This window comes from Manacus candei, unplaced genomic scaffold (assembly GCF_025592945.1).
Source record: "Manacus candei isolate 608988 ecotype Guabito, Panama unplaced genomic scaffold, ASM2559294v1 h1tg000011l, whole genome shotgun sequence".
NCBI lineage: Eukaryota > Metazoa > Chordata > Aves > Passeriformes > Pipridae > Manacus > Manacus candei.
In genome coordinates, this window is record NW_026138059.1 from 5,264,999 (window position 1) to 5,292,649 (window position 27,651).

Genomic DNA, 27,651 nt, shown 5'->3' on the forward strand with positions numbered 1-27,651 from the left:
CCGCTCCCTGAGGCGGGAAATGGGGCGGCTGCGCCGGGGGGAGGCCTCGGTTCAGCTCCAAAACCGGGTTCAGCTCCCAAACCGGGTTCAGCTCCCAGCTCCCCCCTGAAGGTTTCATCGCCCCCCTCCCCACGTCAAAAGGCTCATCCATGGAGGTGCGCGGAGAGGGGCAGCCGGAGACAGATCCTTCGCCCTTTGTGCCGGCTGAAAGCGCGTTCAGAACATGTGTAATTTTAAGATTTTTATCTGCTCCAAAGAGACACTTCCTTTTTAAGAAAATGCAATTATCCCATTTAAAAGACTTCATAGTCTTAGTTACCCAACGACACAAATGAAGGGGGGGAAAGCTGCTGATAATTCTGCTAGTACTAATACACTACTTATGGGAATACTAATACTGCTATGAAGATTATTAGGTGCCATTTTAATAAACTGAGAAAAGGAGGGGAAAAAAAGCTGTGTGTACAAGAGAAACATTTAATCTCTTTTGACTCAAAAGTTACTTTCTGTGGGCATTTTTCAGTATGACTTACTGTTTGTCCACAATCCCAGCTACCTCAGGAATGTCACACTGTATTTGGAATTCTCCTCTGCATCCTGCAGTTTCTGATACCCCGTGTCACTCTTCCCAGGAACACCGTTCCTGATTGTCACAGACAGAGGGACAGGAGCACTCAGGGCAGAGAGGCTGTCACAGCTCATGAGCACCCACTTCACTTGAGGCTGGTTCTGTTCCTCTTGTCCACTTAATGGCAATGCCAGCACACAAAGTTTTAGATCTTCAGTTAACCCCAATACGCAAATATGGATTCCATTTCAAATGTGTTCAAGACCCCCTTGACTTCAAGCAGATACAAGCATGCAGGCAATTGCTTCCTTGTTAGGAACAAAATTATATACAAGCTTGATTCTGAGCATATGGAAACCCAATACATCCAATTTATCTTCCAACTGGTTGTTAATATTCAGAAATATAAAACTCCATTTGATTTTTTTTCTAGTTTCTTGTATGTGCACATAAGAAAAAAGAACATAAGCACACTTTGCCTGACTTAATTAGATCTATATGCACAAATACAGTTGGTATGAGTTGCTGATCCATTATTTGAAATAACTCAGCCATTTCATATTCACAGAGCTGATACGTTTGACTGAATGAAGAAAAAAAATTTTTATTTACTCTTAAAAAATAGTCCAATTAAATTGGACCCTTAAAATGATTTTTTTTTTAGGCATCCTAGGTATCTACAGAGGTCAGCACACTGGGCTGAGGGCATCATAAAGCCTCTGTGCAGCCAGTTCCACCATTTCACGAAGAGATTCATCGTCTTCACTTCCTGGCTCACAGTCAACTGTCTAGGAGCAAAAAAAGAACAATGTTAGAACAATGGGCACTTCATGCTCCTTTGCAGCACTTGAAGAGTGCTCACAAGGAGAAAGGAAAAAGTAGCCATGAAAATTATCAAAGGCGGCACTGTATGTTTTTCAATGGTCTGCCAGTATGTAGAGCAGTCCAGAGAAGGCAAATTCTGCTGAGGAACAAGAAGCTTAATCTTGAGTCTTATGTCTGATTAATAATTTGTTTCAAAACCACTATGTAAAATGCATTAAATTCTGCAGATTACATTAATACAAAATTAAATAAAATCACACAAGATTCAGTCCATGGAGATTTCATTTGACCTGGGAATTCATTCACACCATATGAGGTTGATACTGCAAAACACACACACTGCTTGCAGAGGTACAGGCACCTGTACTCAGGAGTCTCCACACTGATGTTCACACACCCATGATGACACTTACAACAAAGTAAAACTCCGAACGCCTTAATTTATTACTAAAACAAATCTTCCTAGAGAAAGAGGCTCACCCCAAACATGCAAGTTAATCAACATTCAAAATGAGAAAAAAAATTTATTAACATCATTTCTACTCTGTGATTGTTCAATTATTCAGACCAGAGCCTATGCTTTAAAAGCATTTTCTAAAAAATTGTGAGTTAACTCAGTTTCTACTCTACAATCTTACTTTATTCATTTATTCATACAACTAGAGAGCTGCTGAAAAATACTGGGTTTTCTTCCAAATTTACTGCATTTGCTGCATAAACATTGCTAGCATTTTTTTAATTAAGAACACTCTGTTTTGATACCAAACACAAAAACATCTCCTTACCAAATGGTACGTGATATTCTGGGCAGCACTGTGTGCTAGGCAGGAGACTCATCTCTCCCAAACACAGTGCACACAAAAGCAAGTGCTCTGCTCTACATACCCGAGTCTCCAGTGAAATGTTTGCAGTCTTTCCATCAACTGTGATGCACAGGACAGAGCCATCTTTGGAACTCACACAATCCTCTCCAAACATATCCCTAAAGCAAAGATCCACGAGTGTAAGATGTGGCCAAACAGCAAACTTAGGTTTTTCCATTAATCCTGGGGTTCCAAAGGCACTTTATCAGCTGAGTTCCTTTCAGCAACTATTATTAATGCACTCATATGTAATTAACAAATACCAATCTAAATTATGACAGTGGGTGTCATGTAACAGTATTTTAGCAAAACAATCTTGTCATAAAGAAGGGAAGGATTCCTTTGACTTCAAAAGAGGCAGAATTTCTACATAAGTAATAGAATACAAATCAGAGTAAGTTTTACAAGAGAGTTTAAAAGTTATTTATCTTAACCATTTGTAGCATAGTTTTGGGAGACAGCTTAAAAATCTGCTTCTGGAGGAAATAACTGGGCCCTGTATTCAAAATTTTAATGGTGCCGTGTTTTTACTGTACTTCTTTTTTCACTTAATTCCTGGCCTTCACGTAAATTAAGCTGGAGTAAATTTGCATAAAGTATTTTAAAATAACTATCTTTAAATGCTATTATACTAAAATTATTTTATTTATGTGATTAACAGTTATGATTGTCCTTTAGAAAAGTATATATCAACTTACTGAAGCATGATCTCCATTCTCTTCTTATACACATCCATATCTATTTTTTTGGAAATTTTGTTTACTGCAGCTGAAAAGAAAAAATAATTTTACTTTCACAGAGATTTGCTGGGAGGGAAAAATGACTAATTGATGCATTCTAGTTCCTAACTGACTTACATGAAAAGCAATCCAAAGGCTATGTAAAATATGTATGCTTAAACATTTATAAAGAAAACATATTAAAAAAAGATGAATCAAATAAATGCACATATTTTAATTATGTTCCCTGGACTTATCACATTTTAAAATAGAAAACTTTGCAAGTCACATTCTCACTTTTTAATTCTGCTTTTTGTTGTAAACACTCACTACTTCTCGAATTTCCCTTACTTTAAAGAGAAAGTAATCCACTTTCCCCATTTGTTTATAAACACTGCATTTTCTCTCATTACAGGAAAACACCACATCGTGGAGGCGAGGAGCATGCAGAGAATACATAAAATAAAACTGGACAGCAAATGTGAGCAGTCATAAGCACAGACATTCCTGGAAGATGTTTCAGCATAGAGAGGCTGAAATAAAAATTATGAGGTAGTTCAAAACAAGTAATTTGCTTTTGAACATAATTATTTACGTATTTGATTGTTAAAGGAGTCTGAAGTCTGTAGAAAGAGCTAATTGTGAAAATTAGTACCTTTTTCACTGATGGATACAAAAAACTTTAAAGTTCTTCTGAAAAACTAGTTTTCAGTACTTCTAAATCAGCTGAAGAATTCAGGGAACTGAACACAGTGATAGTTAGAATTTCTTAGAAATTCTTTGAAGAACTTTATAATTGCAAAAGATCAAGCAAGTATATCTTAAAAATTTACTGTTCCTTAGATGCAGTAACTGAATGTACTATGCAAGATATAACTTGATACTGGAAATGAGGTAAAAGCAGGCACATGGTCAGCTGAGCAACAATAACTTAAGATATTTTGATTCAATCTCTTGTGATTCTGTGAACACACTCTAAAATACACAAGCTCAAGAACTCTTTGGAATGCTTTTACCCTAAATAAGGACTATCCAATATTATTACTGATTAAAGGGTCTGTGTAAGTGGAATTGTGAAGTTAGTCTCACTTTTTTCAGCATTGTTTACACCTTACTCTGAAGTAAAGTAGTCACAGAAATACCACTTATCAATGGCAATCACTATTTTCAAACAAGAAATGGAAATATTTAAATATCATAGATTGCTTATACACAGAAGTCTAAAGTGATTAAGAATTAACTTATTTAAAATAAGGTCATGTTTTCCACAGTCAGCTAGCAGTTGTTCTGTAAGAGAAAATTTCGACGAATGAACATGTCATTATAAAGACCAAGTTGTAATTCTGTTTTCAAGTACCAAATCTTACTCCCTAATAAGTTTCATAAGGAGATAAGTACAATAAGGGGATTGCAGTCTATTGCAAGGCATTATATCCCTCTAAGCTTGATGCAAAAAAAAAAAGAAGAAATGCCTCTGAAATAGGCATACACTAAACTTAGTACCTTTCTGTATTTTGGGGTTTGACTGAACTTCCAATATCACTGTTGTCACGGTGTCTGCATACATATCATTTGCAGGATTTGCCACCCACTGGAAGAGGGGAAAAAAATAATTTGGACTGAATGAATAATGCAGCATAAAGACAATGTAACATTCATTGCATTCTCCTATTTGCCTTTCTCTGAATTCCAGCTTCAAATGACTGCCATACATTTTACACCAAATTATTAATTACTTTTAACTTGGTATATTCCAGTAACTTCCCATGAAAAATTCCAACTGTTGAATGTTTCTGAGCACATTTACAAAACAATTATTAATTACCGTAACTATTTGGGGGAGGAAGGAACACCATTTGACATTATTTCCAGTTACTATTTGCCAAATAAAAAAAGGGCACTGCCTCTGCCATTATACTCATGAGTTATGGCAAAAAAAGAAACTGGCAGTGGTTAAACCAGAAGACAAACACCCACACAGAACCACAGCTCAAAGGGACTTCATTCTAGCTGTGACTCTACTTGTCATCAAACAGAAAACTACTTAACACGTTTCATTCTGCATGGCATCTAAGTGGTATTATTTTGCAGAAACTGGAGAACAAAATACTTCTTTCTCCTTCACAAATGCCCACCTCAAGGACTACCATGCCTGGTTCCTGGATCACAGTAATACTTTTGAAAACCTTCAGGGCTGGTTTTTGTTGGATTTCTATTTCTTCTACATCACCTAAGAAGTGACAGCAAATGTTAGCAATAATAAAACTGTACTAAAATCAAAATTAACATTAAATAGGTAATTTTAAGAATAAGAGGGGTTGTCTGTTATTACCACAACTGCTCAGAGCAGCTCACATAATGGAAGCACATACTCTCTTTCCTTACCTGACAATATTATTTTCTTTGTTCTGGATTGTTTGGGGTTTTTGAGTAGCTAATATTGGCCATTTTACTTGTTTTGAATTCTCACATTTGACTAGCTTAGTACACTGATGTGAGCACACCAATGAGAAAGAAAACAAACGAGAAATTTAGAGCTCCATTTGCAGAATTAACCAGCTCTTCTTACCACCCCCCCAAAGGATAACCCATTGCTCACATAAGCATAGAGCTTAAACCAAAAGCATTTGTGTGCCAGGTAGCACTTGGGTTATGAGACCTGAACACCAACTGAATATGGGTTTTCTCTTCACCAGTGACATGAACTAGGTTCTGACACTAGAGAAAAAAAAAATAGAATTCTAAGCTTTAAATCTGGGAAGGGAACCTGCAAAGTGCCTGTGCCTTTAATGGACTAGGACATGAGCTGCCCCTAACTTTTAAGAAAGTTGGACAGGGGCATGAGGGATCATCCTAGTGGCAGGTTTCAATGGCTTTTGTTTTTATTAATTGGATGGCATTACCCATTCTATTTGTGGCTAGAGAGAAAAAAATCAATTAATAAAGTTTCCATCAGAGCACTCACTTGGGGGCTGACAGGAGACAAAAACAAGCTATGCTCTATCCTGCCATATGCTCATTGTTTTGCAATATGATTACAGTAGAATCCCCAAAAAGATGTGTCATACTTATGAACCAGATCTGGCAGAAGCTGTATGATCTAATGAAAGTTGTAAAATATGAAACAGTTACTGGCAAAGAAACTTCTGCCCAGAAGATCTCTGAAGACTGGAAGTTGTTCCAAAAGTTGCCAACTATAAATCATGACCATGTCTTTCCAAACACATACCAGTGAGTTTTTGTAGCTGGTAATAAAGCAGATTAAAAGGGCCTGTGTATGGAATGGCTTGTGTCTGTGTTACAGTGCTCATGGCCAAGTCTGTATAATCTGAAAGAAATTTTAAAAGTACATATTAAAAATCATCCCTTTGAATTTACTTCCTAAAAAAAATAAATTGCCACTATAGATAAATAATGGCATTGATATATTTAAGACAAGACGGTTGAAAAGGATAATTGGAGCATTTACTATAAGATACATAATACATTTGTGGTTAGGAAAACAGCAAGAGCTTGTTATATTATCCTACCCATTAGAGGCAAACAATGAACTAGGACAGCAGAACTGCTTCTCCCAGAGCTCTTCTGACCTTACATTTAATTCTTCTTCTATTCTGAGAATAGAGCAATTTCTTGAGTAATAAACAGCACAGGAGGACTACACAAATATTTTCACTGTTCTGTAGCTTTTTACACTAAAAACTAATGACATTTTAGAAACTGGCAGGACTATTGATTGAGGTCCTCTTTGGTTCTCACTGGCATGTTTTATGCATATTCTTGCAGAGGAAGAAGTTTTAAGTAACCAGAAGGCAAATGGAATTTTGCTTCTTTTCTATTACGGAAAGAATAGAAAAGATTTAAACCTTGAGTGAAAAATGAGTTGAATGCCTTTCTACTCACTACAACAGTTCAGAACTTCAGGTAAAAATAAAACAAAATAAAATCAAAATGTTCACTAATGGCTTATCAAATACAAAATTACAGAAAAAAACCCCTCAGAATTTTACGAGTTTTAATGACAAAAGAAGGACACAGTAAGTTTCAATTATCTACTGATCACATCACTGTCTTTACTTACTGGAGAGGTCACATGGAGAAAGGATGTGATAGTTAAAATTTCTTTTAACTAGGATTCCAGAAATTCTCTGTCCTTGCTCTGGTTTCTTATCTGCTAAAGATCCCATTACCTGGAAAGAAAAAACACATACAGTCCAACAAGGCAATCTGAAGTATTCACAGCTTAAATGTAACTATGGAGATGAAAGATGGTCTTCTTAGAAAAATCAGAGTATAAAATTAACTCTGAAAATAAGAGAAGGTCAGAGTAACCTACAAACATTCCATGATGTAACACAAAATAAGTTTGAAGAACCAAAAAAAAACCCCAACCAAAACCAAAACCCCCGAACCAAACCCCAAATACAACTAAACAAAACATTCATATACTTTTTGAGTCCCTGCAAAACATACATAATTTGACATCAATTAAAAACAGAGGCTTAGAAAATACATGTAGTTTTTATCTCAGAAGAAAATACTGTTGTACAGATAAGAAAACATTGATTTCATACCTTGGCAAGTTTTTCTCCTCTGAAGTTTAATGTCACAGCTTCAGTATTCCTAGGATTATGAACTTCTATATGAACTTCATCATTATCCTCATATTCCCGTATCAATGCTGCTTTCAATCTGGCCATTTCATTCTGCTCACCATGAACTAAAATCTACAGAAAAAAGTTTTCCTTTTAGCAGAAGTTATTTGTTCAGACAGACATGTTTAGTAAAGAAATTATCCAAGAAAACTGCCATATTCTGTCTCACCTTTATAAAAATGCAATTTCATGAGGTCACAGTGTACGAAACATTGGCTCAGTTATAGTTCTGTGTCTCTGAATTCTCTGCATTATTCAAAGGTTAAGATTTCATGACCTCGAGTATTAGTTGAAGAATACAAGCAACAAGCAGAGTGCATTACAGAGATCCCATTTAAGTTTTCATACACTGTTATATTATCAAAGGGAAGTATCAAGTTCACCAATAAAAGTTAGTTAGCTTTACATTTTTGTGTCTGAGTGTAGATAATATTAATAAACATGCAATTTAGAGAGGATGCTTCATAGTTCACAAGTCACACTTTTCTTTGCCTAGTTAAATCCTCTTTTCTTCTGTTATGATTTGTTTTCTTTCTTCTCTGTGCTTGCATGCTGTTTCTCCTCCAGTTGCAGATCAGATCCGAGTCCCCATTTTCACATTCTGGTCCTTCACACCTCCAGCTTCCCATGATTTGCTCCCTGCAGGTGCTGCCTTTGTCTTTCACTTTCTGCTATATACCTTCAATCAATGTTTTCTTATTTATTTTGGGGCAAATTCCACTGAACTATTCCAAAACCAGCAGCCTCAACTTAACATTGTCCTATATGTATCTTACTTGCATAAAACACTGCTGAAACAGATTATGGACTATAGCACTGTCTGGAAAGTCATCCCCAGCTATCTCACAAGCAGACACTCAAGAACAAGTTCATTTTCACTTTAGTAAGGTAACAGGAGGAAAAATGGTTAAAATCTCCACCTTTTATTATCCAAAGCACAGAAATGCTGGCTACTGCTACACACCAATCCCTGCCTTGACTCAAGGCTGTAAATTGGTTTGGTGAATCCCACCCTGGAGAAATGGGCAGCATGTATACTTAACCACATGTGGAGGCTTCAGGGCCCGGATAAATTCACTAGTTTGTTGATAATCTGTGTGAGCAGAGAAAGAAATGTAATCCACAGACATCTTCAGTGGGAGTTTTTGTCCTGACATAGTCGTGATCTCTTCAGGTTCAGACATGATGTGCTAGGGGAAAATAAAGCACTTTAAATAAAAAAATGAAAACCTCCTGTAGTCGCCATATAACCAATGCTTAACATTTCAAAAATCAATGAAATAATACTGGTAGCCATGTTAAATGTGAGAAAGTGAAAAAAAAATATCTCAAATTTCACAAATGAGAAAAGCATGCACAATACACACCATTTCATCCTGTGCATTCTCAGCAGATCTGAGAGTTCATCCTTCTTCCAGATACATCTCTCTCTAATTTTACATCTAAATGATAACAAGTGTGTGACTTCTATCTCTAAAGGCAAAACTAGATGCTGTGGTTCCCCTTAGATGCTGGAATTTGGAAGGAAGGATTTAATTCTCTACAACCAGATAGTGCCACAACATGAGCCTGATCTCTGACACATAAATAGTGTTTTAATATTGACTTAGTGATTTAATATTGACTCCTAGAATTAGGATTAGGGCTTGCCTCTTAGAAAGTCAAATGGTGGGGTGGACTAAAGATGGAGAAATTTTTCTTTCTGATGACAAGATAACTGCTCCAAGAAAAGATTATTCTGTAGAACATGCCTGGAAATGACCATATGCAGATTTTCTGTACTTTTCATTAATAGTAGCCAAAAGCAATCAACTTTGACTACGTAATTATGTGTACCTGACAACAATCTTCTCAGCAAATCCAAGTAAAGACACTTGCTATTGACCAGTTCTTTTTAAACATAACATGAAAACTGCCTCTTATTAAGAAGTGGTGCATTAGCAACTCACCTTGGCGAGCGTTCCTTCAACGCAGTACCCTGCAATGATGACTCCATTTCTCTTGTCTGTGCACCAGCTCTCAAACAACTCCCTGGATAAGCCACTTTGCATCATACCTGGGGAAGCCATCACAACACTTGGGCCAATATCATCGAAGTGATCCATACTCTGAGTGGACACACAGTGAGAACATCAGTTACCACAGCTCAAATGGAGGATGGCCCAGCTGCACCCAACATACAAGAAGGGCCCTGTGTTCACATATTATACCCCATCCTCATAAAAAGTCCCTTTTGCAGGAAAGTTCCTCTTGCTGATGCCCATAAGGAGTAAACTGCAAGCACAGGGACCTATAGTGAAAGAAATGTTGGGGCATAAGCTCCTCTCAACCAGCCCTCTAAACCCTGAGATAGCAGATAACTCAGATATCAACCTGTACCTAATCAATCTATTAGGATATTAAACAGGCAAACTATGCAGCAAATATGAACTCTTTTGTCACCCTTCTTCTTCTTCTGTAAGACTACCTTATCTCAAGCTTACCTTCAAATTACTAATATGCTTGAAAACAAAAGGATTGTTGATGTTAATTTGCTTGCGGATTTTGTCATTCATGGCATTGACGTACGTCTGATAAACAGCCATACACTTCTTTGCCAAAGAGGAGGCATAGTAGATAGGGATATCATGGAGCTCAGGATGATTCTGCCAGTATTCATCTAAAAAAACCAAAAACAATGAAAAAGAACAACAACAACAAAATCCCCAAACAAAAAAACCCACACAATCCCATCCACAGTATTATCTCCAAAATCTGTGCTTCTATTTTAATAATTCTTGTAAAACAGATTTAGCACTGAGGGTTTTTTTTTCATTTTTATTACAGAAAATCACAATCACAGACTTTTTTTTTCCCACCTGCTCTTCTAAAGAAGAAAAAGCAGTCACCAGCTAAAACTGTATACAACTAGTTCAAACAAACAGGCAAACATGCATGACAGAAATGAACTTCAGATATTTTTGGCAGCTCAAAAGCCAACCAACCACCAATTTCAGCTACAAGGTATAAAGTATACATGATATTACAGAGCAATAAGTCTACATTTATGACAGTGGAAGTTTTACCACACCACTGAAATAAAGCCAAAATGTCCCTGTCAAATGCAATTACATATCTAAGAGTCAGGGACATCTGCACACAGACATGTTGGTGAGAATTCACAATATCAATGTCCTGTAAAACAAAACCATGGAGTTCAAGGTAAGAAGGAATCACCCAATTATCAAGCCTGTCTTCCTGTATATCCCCAACATTTATATTTTAGAAGCCTAACTGGAACTAAAACAAGAAAAGAGCCTCCACTAACCACAACTTGTTTTTTCATTGATGACAGTAGACATGACCTTTCCTAAACACCAAGAACAGATCTGAATGCAGCTATACAAACATAACTTACCTATTTTTCCATTTAGATACAGTCTGCTAGTCTAAAAGATATTTACATTGCATAATTGAGGCCAAATCACACAAAAATAGAGGTACACTGATGGCTGTATTTGTACGTTTACAATTATATGGTTTTTACATAACATTTTTGATTTGCAGGCAAAGCTTTTCAAAACCTGTCAGAGAGGCTCACTGCCATGAATATCTTAATAAGCTCAGGTGTAAGGTGGAAACAGCCAGTAAAAGATAACCAACTGCAGGACTTCTGAGTGACATTAAAAGACTGCCACAGCATCACAATTGGATGTGATACACTTATGGAAAGAAGAAAAACAAATACAGAAGCCTGCAGGCTCAACTGTGTAGGCATGTGAGATGCAATTGCATTTTCTAGCTAATTAAGCATCCAATTGCATGTCTAGCTTTACTAGATGCATTTTCAAGCTTAATCTTTAGAAACTCATTTTGCTATCTGCATACAGCAAAGAGAGGCCAACAAATTACAACATAATGGCTACACTGAAAATGTAATGGCTAAGATTGAAAATGTTCAGGTTTTATGTTCTCTGTAAAATAAAATAAAAAAATCCCTCAATCAATGAGAAGTACTAAATAATCCTACAGCATCAAATGCTACCCCATGCCTAGATCCAAATTTCTTGTTAACATTCTAAAAACCAGTAACACATTTTGAAAACAAACTAGTTTCTAATATTAAGCTAAACTGAAATGGAAAGTGAAAAGACTTTCAAGTATTTTTAGGTAACTCTTTAGATTCAACACCCTTAAATGTAAGTATTTTGAGGTAGTTATGCTTTATCTTGCCAGCATTTGCATGACCAAAAAGACAAGTGAAAAAATAATGTGGCATAGTACAAATAAATGTGCTAAAAGGAAGCAAAGAAGCCTGGAAATAATTTATTTTAAAACTGTTTTATCTGAGGTACCTTGTAACAACTATCTGTACATTTTAAGTGAAATACCTTGTTATGTTCATGTATGGTTCTCACCCATTTTTGCTCAAAAGCCTAATTTGTTTTCCTATTATCATTAGGACTCTAGAAGTGTTAGAAGTGTCCCTTATGGTCTTTCCAGCTTTTCCTATAAAGATTTTTTCATATAGGTTTGTGAATTAAAGGGCAAAGATACTGGAACTTTGGAAGAAAACACACTCCTTTTTTTGACAGTACAGTTTAAACAGAACAGCTGTCATCAGCTGTCATTGTGACTGATTACTTTTCAATCTGTAATAATAGTCCTTGATTGCTGAAATCCTGGTTCAATGAGATTCAAAAGTCAAGCACATAGTACCACACCATCACCCTTTCATTTCTAGGTCTCCATCCTACCTCACAAAGCAGAACTGCTGGTTGGTTTACTGGAGTTTTTGCATTTGAACAAACATGCATTATATTTTCTCAGGTATTTAACACACTGGAAAACGGCTGAAGAGTTGTTGAAGGAATTATATATCTGAAAGACTGCACATGAAAACATCTCATTTAACTTTATATGCTTTTCATGAAGAGGAGCTGAGAAGGCACATACCTAAAATTAGAAGTAGTTCTTGAGCTCGACCCAGGGCAAACACAGGAATGAGACCTCTGCCTCCTCTGTTCACAATGTCGTGAACAGTGTTACAGAATCGCGCCTCTCGCTCCTCCCTTTTCTCATGGATGTGAGTGCCATATGTGGACTCCTACATACAGGAAAACAGAATGTTCAAAGCACTGACACAAAAAGTAATTTTTGATCTTCTCTGAATCCATCAAGAAAATGCAGAAAAACATACTGGTGTTAACATGTTGGGGAGGGGAGGGAGAGGGGTGAGGTGAAGGGCAAAGTCAAAAACACTCCCAAATTCCCATAACCACTCCCACCAAGGTAAATAACCAAAATTTCCCCTCTCCCAAACCCCTCCAAGCAATTTAGAGATCCTGTTGGCACAAATAAGTTAGAGTTATTAATTTTGATGCTAGAGAGGTTTCAAATTTAACATACTTATTTTCCTAAGTGGAAATGTTGCCCTGCTTGGATGGAGGGGTGATCACCAGTGATTGACATGGCTCACCAGTGGTACATGTTTAACCACTAGCTTAAAACACAGGAATTACACAAAATACACAGTTTTGATGTGACTTAAAATGAAATTATCAGTTACAGAGAGCAGCTAGAAGGGACACAATAAATGAAAGAATTTTAAGTCTTAGTCTGAAAGATCCCAATGTTTGTGCCAGTTAAAACTGTTACTTTTAAAGATTCCCCTGAGCCGCTGACTTTCCAAACATGGATTCAGAATAAAATCATTTCACACAGAAAACAAAACAAACCAAAAGTATAGGGGGCATCTCCATCCAGGACCAATTCTTAACATAGTTGGAAGGAGGTTAGGATCTACTAAAGAAAGATACCTGGCTAAACTGGGCTTTGTACCATGCAAGACAAAACCTAATAAATCTCCCATTTAGAAAAGGTTTGTCTAGAGGCTTAAGGAACTTCATCAGAAGAATTAGAAAATGAAAATTAGGCTTTTTAATACAGTGAAAAGCAACGTCAGAGTGTTCCGAACACCCAAGTGTTTGGATATTTAACACAAGTCACGTACTACCATTAAATCTCCACTGTCTTTGTCATTCCATTTTAGCTTTAATTAAGTCATATCTCTATACATATTTAATTACTAATATAAAGAGATAATTCTGTAAAACTTACAATTATAAGAATATCAGGTTTAATATTGGGAATCTCAGCTGCCATCAGATGTCTGTCTTCCTGCCTTGAGAAATCACCTGTATATAAAAGCTGTGGGAGACAAAGAGGAGCAGGTATTCTGATTACAGGTTCTTCCAGGACAACAGCCTTTAAAAAGCTGTTCTATAGGACAATTTTTTAAGTAAAGAGGGTTTTAAGGAATTTATGATAAAAAAGATCAGCTGTCTTTAAATAAGACTCTTCTGATGTGCTTACAAAATTAGATCAATAGTACTACAATACAAATATTTAAACCCCAGTAGTAAAGGTATTTCAAGTAGTACCGTAATTCCAACATTTGGGATATAAGGGTGCAATTTCCACCCTTTTGCATACAGGCACTGACTCTTAAGAAGTAAAAATTGACATGAGATACAATACAGCAGGTCCTAAGTGGAAGTAAAAAGAAAACTACACTTACATATAGAAGACAAATATAATGAATAATCTAATAAAATTACTTATTAAAAATTCTTCTAAGATTTTCTGATACTAAAAAAATCTAGATTTTTTCCAAATGGAACAATCATGTACCCTGTTACACCAAGAAGAAATTTTTAGTGTTATTTTTAATGGATTCTTTAACTGTAGGGTGGAATGCAACTCTCTGTGCCCAAACTGATGGTTTCAAAACTCTCTGTGCCTAAAATTAGTAATAATCTTATTTCTTTAGGTACTTTAGTATAAGAGTGTTATGAGAAAAACAAAACTCACATACTTTGACAAATGCCATTTAGGCACTTGAGACAGGCAGACAAGGCAAATCAGAATTACAGAAACAAACATCTGCTCATAGATTTTACTAAAATGCAGTTTTAGTAAAGACTGACTCAGCTAACAACCACCTCTGAGCAGACCAGCAAGGAAAACTACATGTTCACTGATTCTGAGTCATATCTCAGACTCCCATACAATCCAGACATCTCACCTGACTCAATGTGTGTCATTTGCTAATTCTAATCAAAGAGAAAATCAAGGCCTCCCACCCTGACTTGAGTCCAAGTCTATTTGACAGCTCCAGCCACAGTGGTGGGACTTAGCAGACAATAATAAATAATTAACAACTACATTAGAATTGAGGCTTAATATCAACGTTTGTAATGAAAAGAAAATACCTTCACACCAGCTATTTCAATCATGAACATGGCTGCTCCCAGGACGTGGCCTGCGTGGTAACACCAGAATTTGATTCCTGCCACCTCTTTCACTTCATGGAAGTTGATGGTCTCAATCTTGTCCATGCTCTCTTCGAGGTCTGTTTCTGTGTACAGCATGTCATCTGCTGATATGTTACTGGACAGAAGTGAAGGGGCTGAATATCAGCTCATCCTAACAGCTGGAAAAAACACTTCCTGGATTTTTCCCCACTGACAGTAAGACTTCCATTCCAATAACCACATCTCCTATGTTAGAAATCAAGTCCAGGTACTCTGATGTAGCTCACCTAAGGAGAGTTAAAGCTGCTTTCTTTTGAAAGGCCACACTAGGATAGCCTTCTCAGTTCAGAATCTGCTCTGCCTTTCTCTAAAAGTACCAAGAGATCCCCAGTCCTGACCAGAGATCTGCCATTTAGCTGGTAACAGTCCTGAAAAACCAAACTGATCCACACTTTTCCCATCAGCCCAGACCAAACAAGTTAAAAAAGGACTGTTCATCAGGTTTCTCACTCGGGCTCGAATCTGCTGAGTTGAGACATACCCTGAACCACTGCAGTCACAAAGAAATGATGTGTCAAGACATGTAACACAAGGGAAAAAGAGCTAAAAAAAAAAAAAGGGAAGAGAAAAATTCCCAACATGTAAGTGACACTTTTTCATATTTAATCTGCCCTTGTCCTGAAGAGTTACTTGTATCTTTAGAGGTTTAAAATTAACTACTTCTGTGAATCTTAAGAAAAAACATATATTAAAAAGCATGAGAACAAAAGTGTGTCTTAAGAGAGATGGGGGAAGAAAGGGATACCATTAAAGGAGCAAATAAGGCAAATGAAAAGAATAAGAGGAAAGAAGGGAATATTTTTTTTAATTGATAGGAAATTACTTGAGAGACACATGAGGCAATAATATGATTCATTACTTCTAACCTGGTTATATATAATGTTGCTACTTGTGACAACATCTACATTCATCCAGCCACCTTTGGTGGCTTCATCTTAAATTTCCTATTGGATATATAGGCAAAATAATCCAGGAACTGAAGAGACAACCCACAGTTGAGCTTACCTGACTTTAACATAGTCTGAAAGAAGCCATCTGTAAATAGCTTTTGTGGCATGAGTCATAAACGTCCTTCCTTTAAAACTTGTTTTCTGCAAAAACCACGGTAAAGCCCCACAGTGATCTAAATGGAAACTTAAAATAGACACACACATCCAATTAATACATTCATATCACATAGCACTAATATATATCATATATAATTAACTACTTCACTGAATTAACGTGGTGTCATGAAAATCCAGAAACAGAATTTTCAACCTTGCTGCTAACTGTGCTGGTCTATATTCTGCACAATAGTGACTAGAAACACAACTAAGAAAAGGGGAGAATAATACAGGAAATTCTCCACTAATTGCCAAAGTTTTACCTGCATAATATCAAAATTAACTTTTTCTTGTAATTGACATATAAATTTAGAGGGAGAAAAATAAGAGGAACCAGCAACAGAAATCAACATCAAAGATATAAAATAGCTGACAAATATGATCCTAATTTTCCATGTTGCACGCTAAAAACATGATCTACTAAAATTAAATTATTTGTTCACAATTCTAGTTTGACATATCTTAGGAAAGTACTTTTGAAATACAGATAGAACAAGCACATACCACAAAAACTCAGGATTTTACAGAGACCTGTTTATGACTGGTTAAATCTCCTCGTCTCTCAGCCACTAGGCAATACTTAAACCACATTCAAGGCTCGTGTAAGTCTCCAAGAAACTTTTTCATTCAAAGCCAATAGAGCAAAACCACATCCAATGCTTTTCAGCAGCCTTTGTGTAGAAAACTCACTCTAGAAGCCGTCACAATGATGTTAAAGCAGGTCAGGTTATTAAAAAGAGTCAAAAATCCGAGCAAACTCAGAAGAGAGTTGTAATGTCAACAAGTGAATGAACATCCTCAACGTTCAGTCCTTAATCCTAAGTGAAGATCCTTCAGACTTTTTTTAAAATAAGCTGGAAACTAACATTTTGCAATACCATCTATATAACACCTATTTTCAGCCTCTCTTAATAACCTGGAAGTGAGCACAGCTCAGACCATGACCTCAGTTATTTGGTTTTCTAGGTGCAACTTACTGACTAATGAGGAGCAGATCGATCTCAGCAGGATCTATCAAATCAATGTAAGGAAGAGCATCCATTCCTTCCAGCCCAGGATGGATTCCACAATCAAGCTGAAAAATGAAAGTAAGTTATAGCTTCTAACAAAACGTATAAAAAGCCCTCTTCCATTTTGGTCTAAGATATATATTTATTAGGGACTTTTAGCATCATGCAAACTTTTAGCATCATGCAAAAAAGAGTGTTTTTTTAATTAAACACTGCTTTTAGCATTGAATTTCATATAGAATGGTTTGGCTTGTGAGGGACCTCAAAGATCATCTCGTTCCAACCCCCCTGCCATGGACAGGGATACCCTCCACCAGACCAGGTTGCTCCATCCAACCTGGCCTTGAACACTTCCAGGGATGGCGCATCGACAGCTTTTCTGGACAACCTGTTCCCATGCCTCACCACCCTCACAGTGAAGAACTTCTTCCCAACATCGAGTCTAAATCTCTCCTCTTTTACATTAAAACCACCACCCCTTATCCTGTCACTACATGCCCTTGTAATAAGTCTCTCCCCAGCTTTTTGTAGGCTCCTCTAAGGTCTCCCCAGAGCCCTCCCTTCTCCAGGAGAACAGTCCCAACTCCCAGCATTCCCCCCAAAGGAGAGGTGCTCCAGCCCTCTGACCATCTTCATGGCCTCCTCTGGACTGGCTCAGCAGGTCCACATCATCACGCTGGGCTTCTGTCTAAATGACTTCTCTCCACTGGGAAACTTTGTTCACAATTTTGTACCCATGCAAACCTTCATCCACAATTCAACAGCATCTGACTACACGGAACTTATTTCAGCCACCAGCTGAGAACATCACTGGAAATGGCGAAGAGAAACACCTATGTGTTTATATGTGAGTGTTTACACATAACTGTTGGTAAACATTATGTTCCACTAATCCCTGGAATGTGAAAATTTTAGAATCTCACTTCAGACACATACGTTCTGTTTGGGGATATGGATTTATTTTACAGGACAGCCTCTGTGATCTGATTTCAGTGTGGAGAATTAAACCTGTAACATTTTTTTGTGATCTGAAGTACCATAACGAGAGGTCGTACAAATACATTCATGCAATAATTACCATTATTTTTCTTCCTTTAAACTCCAGAATAATGCATGACCTTCCTACTTCTTGGCCAGCACCTCTGCAAAAGGATATCAAAGTCAATGAGGATTAAAACAACTCACAGCAGATATACGTAACTTGCACACCAGATGCCTTCACTGGGATTATTTTTCTGTTTAGAAATAACAACCGCACGGTCCTTTTAAGATCAGATATTTAAAAGTAACTGAAGTTACATTTATCTTATAGTCATATTCTGGATATTTATGGGTATGAGACCCTATGCAACGCAGCAGAAATAAAAAGAATCTGTTTGAGGAAATTATTTTGGTCTCTTCAGGGTTTTTACCGTCTCAAACTACTGACACGTACAACGCGTGGAAAGCTTATCTGAATAACAAACCACCTCGGGCTGAATAAGCCTGAAGTAGCATCTTAGCTGTTCAGAATACAACAGAAACCCCCTCAGACTGCAGTGACATTTTACCGGGGAAAGAAAAGCAACTTCCCACGCTACCGCATCCCCAGACCCCCCGGTCCCCCCGGCCCCCCGTTCCCAGGCGCGGGTCCCGGCGCTCACAGGGGCCGGATGAGCAGCTGGTCGCTCTCCTCGGCCGGGATCAGCGCCTCGGCTTTGCGCTTGGCCGACATGGTGCCGATCCCCGCCCGCCTTCCGCTTCCCGCTTCCCCGCCCGCGCCTGCCCCGCCCCGCGCGACCCGGAACGGGATCGGGATCGGGCGGCCAGCGGGGCCCGGCGCTCCCGGGGAGCAGCGGCGGCGGGACGGGGGCTGAGGGAGCGGGGTGAGCGCTCCGCCAGTATCGGGGTATCGCCGGGAACAGAGGGAGAAGCGGGGGGAACAGCAGGGGCGGGATGCGGTGCTGCCCTGCCCGGATGCTCCGGGCTGCTTCCTGCACCCGCGGCGGCGAAGATGCACCGCGGGAGACCCGTGTGCTCAGCCGGGAGCTGCTGAGAGATCCCTCGTCGCCTGATGCCTTAACATCGCTTGTGAAGAAGGGCATGTTAAGCTTTTGTGCCTTTGAGTTGTGTCTTTCGCGGAGAGTGCAGGCAGAGTCGGCAGATGTGCTTTTGTGGGGGCAGCAGCTGCTGTGAGGGAGGGGCTGCCAGATCCTCGCTGGAGGCTGGAGCAGCCCGGGGGGATGCGGGCGTGCCGGGTACCGCGGGGAATTGCGCGCCACTTGTTGCTGAGAGCGGCTTTTAGTCTGCCAGGGACGAAGTGTTCGCTTAAAGAGGGACACAGGAGCGGTCTGGGGACTGTAACCCATCACTGAACCCACATCTAAGCTCCCTCTTGTGCGTCTTTCATTATTTTCCGCAGTGTGAGCTCTCTTCCTTTGTCCTCTTCCGCCTGCTCAAAGTTTTTGAAGTTTTGTAATTAAAATATTCGTCCCTGAAGCTGAGAAACAGGGTTTCAGCAGTCCCTGACTGGGAGCCACCATCCTGCTGCTTGACCCTGGCCGGCCAAATGTTAAGTGGAGCAGTTGAAGTAGTAGAGCAGATACAGGGAAAATGCTTCTGGAATGCTCACAGAACGCCCAGCAACTCATTTCGAAGGCAGTAAATGTAATATGCATTTTGCTTTAATTTTCAGGAATATGTTAAGTAGTAATGGCAGTTCCTACAAGTATTCCAATCAGTAGTTTTTCGGAAATAGGTTTGGGTTGGGGTTTTTTTAGGAGCTTTCTGGAGAGGGTTGTTTTTTGTTTCTTTGTTTTAGATGAAAGCATAGTCATTGGAGCAGGGATTGCATTGGATACACTTTGTAGGGCACTTAGATGGTAGTCACAAAATCGTCTAATGCATTTAGGTGGGAATATAAATTTTAAATTTTGTCTTGTTTCTCAAACTAAATCTATATATGCATTAGAAACTGACCTTTGCAACAGTCTTTAAACTAGGTAGTAGCATTTTCTTGATGATTGAGAAGGTTAGGGAAGTTTTAGCAGAGAGCTTGAGGAACTTTCTCCAGCCACACATGAAGAGCACCAGAGGAACATTCCTACACCCGTTCCAAGAGTCCTTTACAAGTGTCCATTTTTTGTCCCTTTGGACACAGTCACTGGTGTTTGCCAGGAACTCCTTCTCTAGATGATATGACAAGCTTTAATTTTTATTTTTCCTACCTAGAAGATCTTCCTTGATCCAATTATGAAAAGATGTTTAGAAAAGGAAAAAAGCGACACAGCAGCAGCAGCTCACAAAGCAGTGAAATCAGCACCAAAAGCAAGGTAAGCTGAATGTGGTGTATTCTCTCTTTGTGAAGCACCTTTGTTTGTTACAAGTTGACAGTTCAATGGTTCACTTGCACGGATGGTAGGATGTGATTTCCATAAAATGCCAGGTTCCACAAGGAGAACTTCCTACTTCTGGTCCTCAGATTGTGTTATGAGAGTTAAAAATACCTATCCATTATAAAGCCCGTATATTCTGAGATGAACACTCAGTTGCTTCCATGGTGAAACACACAAGCACAAGATTATCTGGCAGCACATAGTGAGGCTTGGAGGAAAAATTTCTTCTTAAATCTTTAAAGTCCTTAAAGAAGGTGCATGGTGCTAGGTACCAAGAATGAGTTTATTCTTCAATACTAGTTGGTTTCTTAGTAACTCTAAAAAGGATTCATTTTGAATAATGTGTCTGTTTTGTCTGGTAGGTTTTGCAATGATCAGTAGAATATTCTGGATTTTCCAAGGTGCTATTTTACTTCCCTTGCACTGCTATGTTATTTCAAACATTGTAACAAACATGTAATTGTTAATTTCGTAAAGTTAAGATGCAGTACCAGAAAACTGTGGACATAACCTTAAGGTTCATTTTCTCTTTTTCTCTTTTCCTCCTCCTTTCAAAATATCTGTGGACTTTTTAAGGGTTCCTGCTGAATTTATATCAGTCTAATCTGCATTGAGGCAGAAAGGTAACTTCAGGAAAGAAACAGGTGGTATTGTTTTTTCCTCCCCATTTTACAGTGCTTCTGAAGTAATTAGAGCATAAACACAAGTTTCTTTTAAAAAAAAGAGTTTAGGAAGGACATCTAGAAGTTAATTGCTAATACATTTTCAGTAACTTTCTGATGATGATGGTTATTTTTCTTAGTCTGTAGATTCCAGTCTCGGGGGACTTTCCAGGTCTAGTACTGTGGCCAGTCTAGATACAGACTCCACAAAAAGTTCAGGTATGTTATCAGAGCTTGAGCAGATATGGATGGAGCAGGATTAACTTTATGTGCGTTCATATAAAACAGCAGAAAACGGAAAAGGTGAAAAATAGGTATTTTCAGTAATAGTAAGTGAATGTGTTAGATAGCCTGGTGACTAATGCATGTGTAGCCCTAGGCCTCTAAAGTATTATTAATGATTCATCTAGGATTAAGTCACTGTTTTTGAAATAAAGTGTCTGAGTGCAAAAAACTTAATTGTGTTACTGGTCTATTACCAGCATAAATCGGGTTTAGCTTTTTGGATGCTGTTCCCTGCCTTTCCAAGTTTACATTTGCACTGAGATAATGGAAATAAGATTTGGTTTTACTTATTCTTGCTCACCAGATCACAGTGTATCACTGTTGGGCCCCACAGTTAATTTAAAACAAATAGATATAGAAAAATAGAACCATCTTTTCTGTGTTTTCTGATTCAAGGTTGTTAACTCCAAATTTGAATTGGTATAAACAATGATGTATCTTGGATTCATATGAAACTGCTGCTTTTACCAGGAGCTGTTCTGAATCAGCCTAAGGCAGTTTATTAAAGAGGAGTGATAAGTGTTTGATGAAAGTCTGTAAAATTAGGGAGTATAATAAGATAGCCCTGTTAACACCACTTAGAACAGCATTACGATTCTGGAAGTCTTCAGAATGTCTTTGTTTTATTTTGTTGCAGGACAAAGCAATAGTAATTCTGATACGTGTGCAGAATTCAGAGTTAAATATGTTGGTGCCATTGAAAAATTGAAATATAATGAGAGCAAAAGTCTTGAGGGGCCATTGGACTTGATAAATTACATAGATGTTGCACAGGTAAGTGAGTTACAAAAGACAGTACCAATGACATCAGAACATCTTAAGCTTAGGTGTGTTCCTTTCATATTATCACATAATCTGTCTTTCTTTGTAAATTTTAGACTTACTTGAATAAAGTAGCACATTTTAAAAAAAGCATTAAGCTACGAATCTCAAAAGCCATCACACTTAGTTCTGTCATGTTGAGTAACTGGAAAGATGCACCCAAAAAAACCATGAGTCCTTACTGAAAAGTATCCCAGCTGAAAGTTGTTACATTGCCTCCAGCACTGTGAGAATTAGTATCCAGGAAAGAATATCTCCTCCAGATTTCCTCAGAACTGTATAAGTTTTCCCACAGAGGAAAACGTCAAGTTTCTGCTTAGAATCACTCAAAAACCTGTGACCAAAGAACCTGAATAATATTTGGGTCATCCTTGCCAAACTGTGGTTGCTTGCACTTACTTTTTGTGCTAAAAGCCATACCTGGTTGTTCTCATTAGGTAGCTGATTGTTTGTGTCTTTAAAAGCACAGAATATCTGTTCATCATACAGCAACTTGACATTTATAGAATCTGAATACATGCTAAAACTATTTTTACAGCCAAGTAATGAAAGTGCTGCCAGTGTGGAACGTGGATCACCTCGGGTCACTGCAGCATAACAGACTATGCATGATTTTTCAGCCGATCTGATTTGATCACAGGGCCAAACTCTCCCCTGAGATGATAAATTACTTTCTTGAAGCATGTAATATTTAGAGTAGAACAGAATAGAATAGAGTGTTTCAGTTGGAAGGGACCCACAGTGATCATCAGCCCAACTGCCCGACCACTTCAGGGCTGACCAACCGTTAAACATGTTGTTAAGGGCATTGTCCAAATGCCTCTTAAACACTGACAGGCTTGGGGCATCAACCACCTCTCTAGGAGGCCTGTTGCAGTGTTTGGTCACCCTCTCAATAAAGAAATGCTTCCTAATGTTCAGTCTCTCCTGAATATATTTCACGTGCTGTTAAGAGACCGAATGAGGCCGTGAGTGGCAGGCAGACCCCACACAGCAGAATCTGAGCAGGGTTTGTGGTGTTGCTGTCTCAGTGGACCCAAGTACACATAAACACATTTTCTGTTATGTATCTTCATTGTTCATGTTCTTCTGTCTGCACTAAAGGCTTTTGTTTGTTTCCCTCCAAAGCAAGATGGAAAGTTACCTTTTGTTCCAGGTGAAGAGGAGTTTATTATGGGAGTTTCCAAATACGGCATTAAAGTTTCAACATCTGATCAGTATGTAAGTGCTTCGCACAAACTTGTCTTTCTGATGAGAGTTGAAAAGTGCTTTCATTTATTTCTCTGATGGATGATCTGTGTGGTTAAAATGTCATTTCTGGCTTTAAGCAAAAGTCAGACAAACAAGCTCTCACGGCAGCACTGCTTCATGTCATATCTCCACAGGGCTCTGTGTTTTCCTGGTTGGATTTATGACAAAAAGCCATTCCTTTTGAGATAGAGCACCAGAAGAAAGGCAAGAAAGCCTATACACACTTTGGGAACATATTCCTTTTCCTGTGGCTTTCTTGCCATTCTCTAATGGGGAAAAGTAGTGTGACTGTGGTGGCCAAGACCGGTGGTTCCTCAGCCTGCAGTTCCTGTTGGTGTTACTGAGGAGATGGGTTTTTTTAATTGAATTGCCCACCTTTTCAAAGTTCCAGCCTTGCATTCCTGATCCAAGAGTGTGAGTTCACTCCAGCATTAAAGCCTCATGATTCCACTTTATTGATCAAGCCTACTTTTTGTTTGCATCATTTTCTACTTCTAGTGCACTTCAAGTAGCTTTTTTGCTAAAAATAAAAATCCGGTCTCTTCCCCAGGGCCCTCCAGTTGCCTCTGTGTAGCTTTGTATTGCAGCCATGTGGTTTCCTTCTGGTTGCCCTCAGAGCCCCAGATACCATAAATACTTGGCCTTATGAAGTCATGACCCATCAACAACCCAGCAGTGCCTGTTCATAAAAGCCTTGAGTTTGAGGACAGAGAATAGCATTGCTCAATAGCTGAATGCTCTGAAGGGAGCCAAAAAGTTTACTCTGGTCCCTTCAGAAAAAAGCACTTGTTTCTAATGCCTGGGAGGAAGGGTAGTAGTTGTTACTCAGACTTTGAATTTTTTTGTGTTGCTGTCCTTCTAAAATCTTAATTCTCATTAAAACATAGGTTACACTATTGCTTAAATTCCTTTGTGCTTTGATAAAGATCAAGTAGGTAATTTTAAGACTGTCATCCATCATTTTTCTGTCTTCAAGCTGAAAGCATGGACATGCTGATAAAGCCTGTGGTTAAGCTAGCTTGCACTGGAGTTTTATTGCATTGCATTCTGTGTCCCAAATTCTGGCTTTTTGCATCTGTATCACTGCTGACATTTAATTTGTCCTTTACTGTGTTAGTTCACCAAACTCTTTTCTTAGAGTTCCAAAATACTGAAAGGAGGGGAGGAAATTATATTACAAGGAGACTGTGTACTTTAAATAATTTCATCCTCCCTCTCCTGGTGATAATCCACATGCATGTTAGCACTGTAGCAAGTTCCAGGGAAGTAACTCTTGAAAGCTACTAGTAATTTGGTGAACAATCTTGGCATCTTTCATACAGAGACTAGAGGGTTGATCCAGTAAGTTCCACGTGGGCTCCAGCTGCCCTGGGAGTGGTGTGATAGTTGGTGATGGTGTGAGCAGTTGTGAGCAACTGCTGAGTGAGCATCAGGGAGGGAGATGTTTTTCAGCAAGGTGACCTTTAAGAGCTCTGGTAGAGGGCTCTCCCTGGAAGGTTTTGTGGCAGGCAGCAGCTCACTATCCAGTTTTACAGCTTCTGTATCAAGGACCCTTCAGCTACTGACAGGGCCAAGGTGTCCAATACCTTGAACATGGAAACAGAGCTGTCTTGAATTCCTAAGGCCCTGGAGATGGTATGACTGGAATAAACCAGATGAGTATGATTGGAGGGTAGGATGGCTGGAGAAGAAAGGCTTGGTGTAGGGTAGGTCTGCAGAGACCTTGTACTGGATGACTTAAACCAACCCCTTTTTGGAAGGGCCGAAATAAGAAGTGTTGGGACTACAGTGAAACCCTGCAGCTGTGGTGGAGAGTGGAATTGTCCCAGACAAGGTCTGTGGAACAATCAGGACATACCCTGTGGCTCAGGCCACAAACAGCCTGGCTACAACCACATGGCTACTACCTCCCAAAACAACTGACCTTGTCTATACCCTCTTCTGGGAAAAGTTTCTTGTGTGTACGGAACTGAGACAAGGGATTGTCTGGAAAAATACTGGAAAAGAAGTTGTTTTAATTTACATCTGTGCCAGAGGTACAGAGTGTCCCCCCTGTCCCAGAGGGCAAATGAGGGTAGGTGGGAAGTGAATGTGTGCTTTCATAGTATGGACAGGAACATAGTCATAGAATCATAGGATGGTTTGGGTTGGGAGGGGTCTTTAAGATCATGTAGTTCCAACTCCCTGCTATGGGCAGGGACACCTCCCACTAAACCAAGCTGCCATCCAACCTGACTTTGAAAAGCCCCATCCAACCTGACTTTGAACACTCCAGGGATAGGGTATCCACCACTTCTCTCAGCAACCTGTGCCAGTTCAATCTAAACCTACACTCTTCAGCTTAAAGCCATTCCCTTTTGTCCTGTCACTCCATGCCCCGTAAAAAGTCCCTCTCAAGCTTTCTTGTAGCTCTTTTGGGTACTGGAAGGTGCTTTAAGTTCTTCCCAAGAGCCTTCTCTTCTCTAGGCTGAACAACTGAAACTCTCTTAGCTTGTCTTCACAGTCCACATAGGAATGCAATTCTAAAATAGAAGCAAAAACATAAGCTAAAGTTGTGTTAAGCTGCCACTTTTTAAAATCTTTAAACTCTCAATTTAAAAAAAAAAATTACTAAGGAATATTTTTCTCCTGTAAGTAAATCTGAAATATTCTTTTGTAAGGTGGAAAACTGAAATAGCTGTTGCACTGTTCCAGAGTAACTTTTATTTGCTACGTGGTTTCAGGACGTGTTACACAGGCATGCTCTCTATCTAATTGTACGGATGGTCTGCTATGATGATGGTCTGGGAGCAGGAAAAAGTTTACTGGCTTTGAAGACAACAGATGCAGCCTCTGAAGAATGTAGCCTCTGGGTATATCAGTGCAATAGTCTGGTAAGAGTTTATGCTTACACTTTTTAATTTTGATTGTAAAGGGAGATTCTAAAACGTAAAGCCTTTGTGAAGGCTTTTAGCAGAAGGAGGATTGCTCAGTTGAAAAAAAAAGAGTATAAATGCACTGGCTGAGGAGGGAGAACAGCCCTGCATTTGATCAGCTTTGAGGAAAACACCTGCATTCCCTAAAATTGCCAGTGAATGTACACACCCGAGAAAGCTCTTTTCAGTCTAAATTTGCAATCTAAAGAGTGCTATGGTAGCTGCTGAGGACAGTCCTCCACTTTTATTTTCAAAGAGAAATATCTCTTAAGATGGGACAGAGCAGGGAGGGATCAAGCAATAATTTTGGTAGTAGAGCATGCAGTCATATTTGTAAGCAAGGGAGGTGATCCCTTCTTAAGAGCAGGAGGACCCATTGTCAGGATGCTCCAATGACACAGACCCTTAGCTGGTAGCACTGGGGGAACACAAGAAGTGATGTTCTGAATGCTGGTGCCGTGCTCTGATGACAGCCAAAAACTTTGTTTCAAAGGAGCTCGTTTAAAGCAGCTTCCCCATGTCAGTGCAGGCCACAGAAATGCAATCAGGTCTCACTTGTGCTACTCCATTTTGCATGTCTGCCAAAAGAAGGGTAAAGGTCACATTCTGCTTTAAATGAGTTCTGAGAAGTTCTTCAGAAAACATTAACACGTGTGTTTGGGTGTTTTAGGAACAAGCACAAGCCATTTGCAAAGTGTTATCTACAGCCTTCGATTCAGTTTTAATGTCGGAGAAGTCCTGATTTTCTTGGGCAGCACGGGAGTGTGTAGTACAAGAGGCCTTTGTGATACCACAGACTGGCTGCAGCCACACAATCCTAAGACAGACTCGCTGTGCAAAGAGCCACACAACCTTGCACATGGTACTCTGTCATTCCTCAAACATGACTTGAAGAAATTATTCCATCTTCAGGTTTCAGGACAAGAATTTTATATTTAACATGATTTTTTTTTTCCTAAACCATGTTTTGTATATTAATGTCAATATTGTAGAAATGTAAAATAAAACTGACGCTTCTGTCTCCTTGTCTGAGAAACAATTTATTAATACAGGCTTGGGTTCTGCTTAACCCAGATATTAGAACAAAACAAAAGCAAAGTGTAAAAGGGAGTCATCTGGTGCTTTACACCTTTAATCATAGGTGAGTCATCTCCACAGTTTCTATGTTCAGCTAAAGTCCACAAGATGTACTTTTTTTTCCTCATGTGCTAGTTATTAGTATTTATCATTTTTACACATTA

At 38.8% G+C, this 27,651-nt stretch overlaps 2 protein-coding genes across 7 annotated transcripts; one reads left to right on the forward strand and one right to left on the reverse strand.

Annotated features, from left to right (window-relative positions):
- Positions 1 to 1,152: 1,152 nt before the first annotated feature.
- On the reverse strand, positions 1,153 to 18,870 carry CPSF3 (cleavage and polyadenylation specific factor 3). 2 transcript variants are annotated; one of them, XM_051778309.1, is made up of 18 exons: positions 18,745 to 18,870; positions 18,180 to 18,243; positions 17,069 to 17,166; positions 15,991 to 16,119; positions 14,884 to 15,061; positions 13,730 to 13,819; positions 12,566 to 12,716; positions 10,114 to 10,289; positions 9,580 to 9,738; positions 8,674 to 8,820; positions 7,550 to 7,702; positions 7,057 to 7,165; positions 6,205 to 6,303; positions 5,111 to 5,205; positions 4,479 to 4,566; positions 2,955 to 3,024; positions 2,279 to 2,375; positions 1,153 to 1,356 (listed from the first exon to the last, which is right to left on the reverse strand). In XM_051778309.1, the coding sequence occupies exons 1-18, from the start codon at positions 18,813 to 18,815 to the stop codon at positions 1,255 to 1,257; spliced, it is 2,076 nt and encodes a 691-aa protein (XP_051634269.1). In that variant the 5' UTR covers positions 18,816 to 18,870; the 3' UTR covers positions 1,153 to 1,254. The 2 variants fall into 2 exon arrangements, with proteins under 2 accessions (XP_051634269.1, XP_051634271.1); XM_051778311.1 differs by lacking the exons at positions 17,069 to 17,166; positions 18,180 to 18,243; positions 18,745 to 18,870 and having other exon boundaries at positions 14,884 to 14,933; positions 15,991 to 16,042.
- A 10-nt stretch (positions 18,871 to 18,880) lies between these two features.
- Positions 18,881 to 27,431, forward strand: ITGB1BP1 (integrin subunit beta 1 binding protein 1). Of its 5 annotated transcripts, none has more exons than XM_051778391.1 (7): positions 18,881 to 18,966; positions 20,315 to 20,412; positions 21,278 to 21,356; positions 22,060 to 22,196; positions 23,373 to 23,465; positions 26,219 to 26,368; positions 27,081 to 27,431. In XM_051778391.1, the coding sequence occupies exons 2-7, from the start codon at positions 20,341 to 20,343 to the stop codon at positions 27,150 to 27,152; spliced, it is 603 nt and encodes a 200-aa protein (XP_051634351.1). In that variant the 5' UTR covers positions 18,881 to 18,966; positions 20,315 to 20,340; the 3' UTR covers positions 27,153 to 27,431. The 5 variants fall into 5 exon arrangements, with proteins under 5 accessions (XP_051634351.1, XP_051634350.1, XP_051634353.1 ...); XM_051778390.1 differs by having other exon boundaries at positions 18,883 to 18,966; positions 20,312 to 20,412; XM_051778393.1 differs by lacking the exon at positions 18,881 to 18,966 and adding an exon at positions 19,710 to 19,747.
- The last annotated feature ends 220 nt before the right edge of the window (positions 27,432 to 27,651 follow it).

Excerpts from the sequence above, each read along its gene's own strand:
- CPSF3 (XM_051778309.1), bottom strand. The coding sequence starts at position 18,815 with ATGTCGGCCAAGCGCAAAGCCGAGGCGCTGATCCCGGCCGAGGAGAGC. Across the intron at positions 12,717-13,729 it reads AACCTGATATTCTTATAATT|GAGTCCACATATGGCACTCA; the intron begins GTAAGTTTTACA and ends TCCTGTATGTAG. Across the intron at positions 3,025-4,478 it reads AAACCCCAAAATACAGAAAG|CTGCAGTAAACAAAATTTCC; the intron begins GTACTAAGTTTA and ends TTTTCTTTTCAG.
- ITGB1BP1 (XM_051778391.1), top strand. The coding sequence starts at position 20,341 with ATGTTTAGAAAAGGAAAAAAGCGACACAGCAGCAGCAGCTCACAAAGC. Across the intron at positions 21,357-22,059 it reads AGACTCCACAAAAAGTTCAG|GACAAAGCAATAGTAATTCT; the intron begins GTATGTTATCAG and ends ATTTTGTTGCAG. Across the intron at positions 23,466-26,218 it reads TTTCAACATCTGATCAGTAT|GACGTGTTACACAGGCATGC; the intron begins GTAAGTGCTTCG and ends ACGTGGTTTCAG.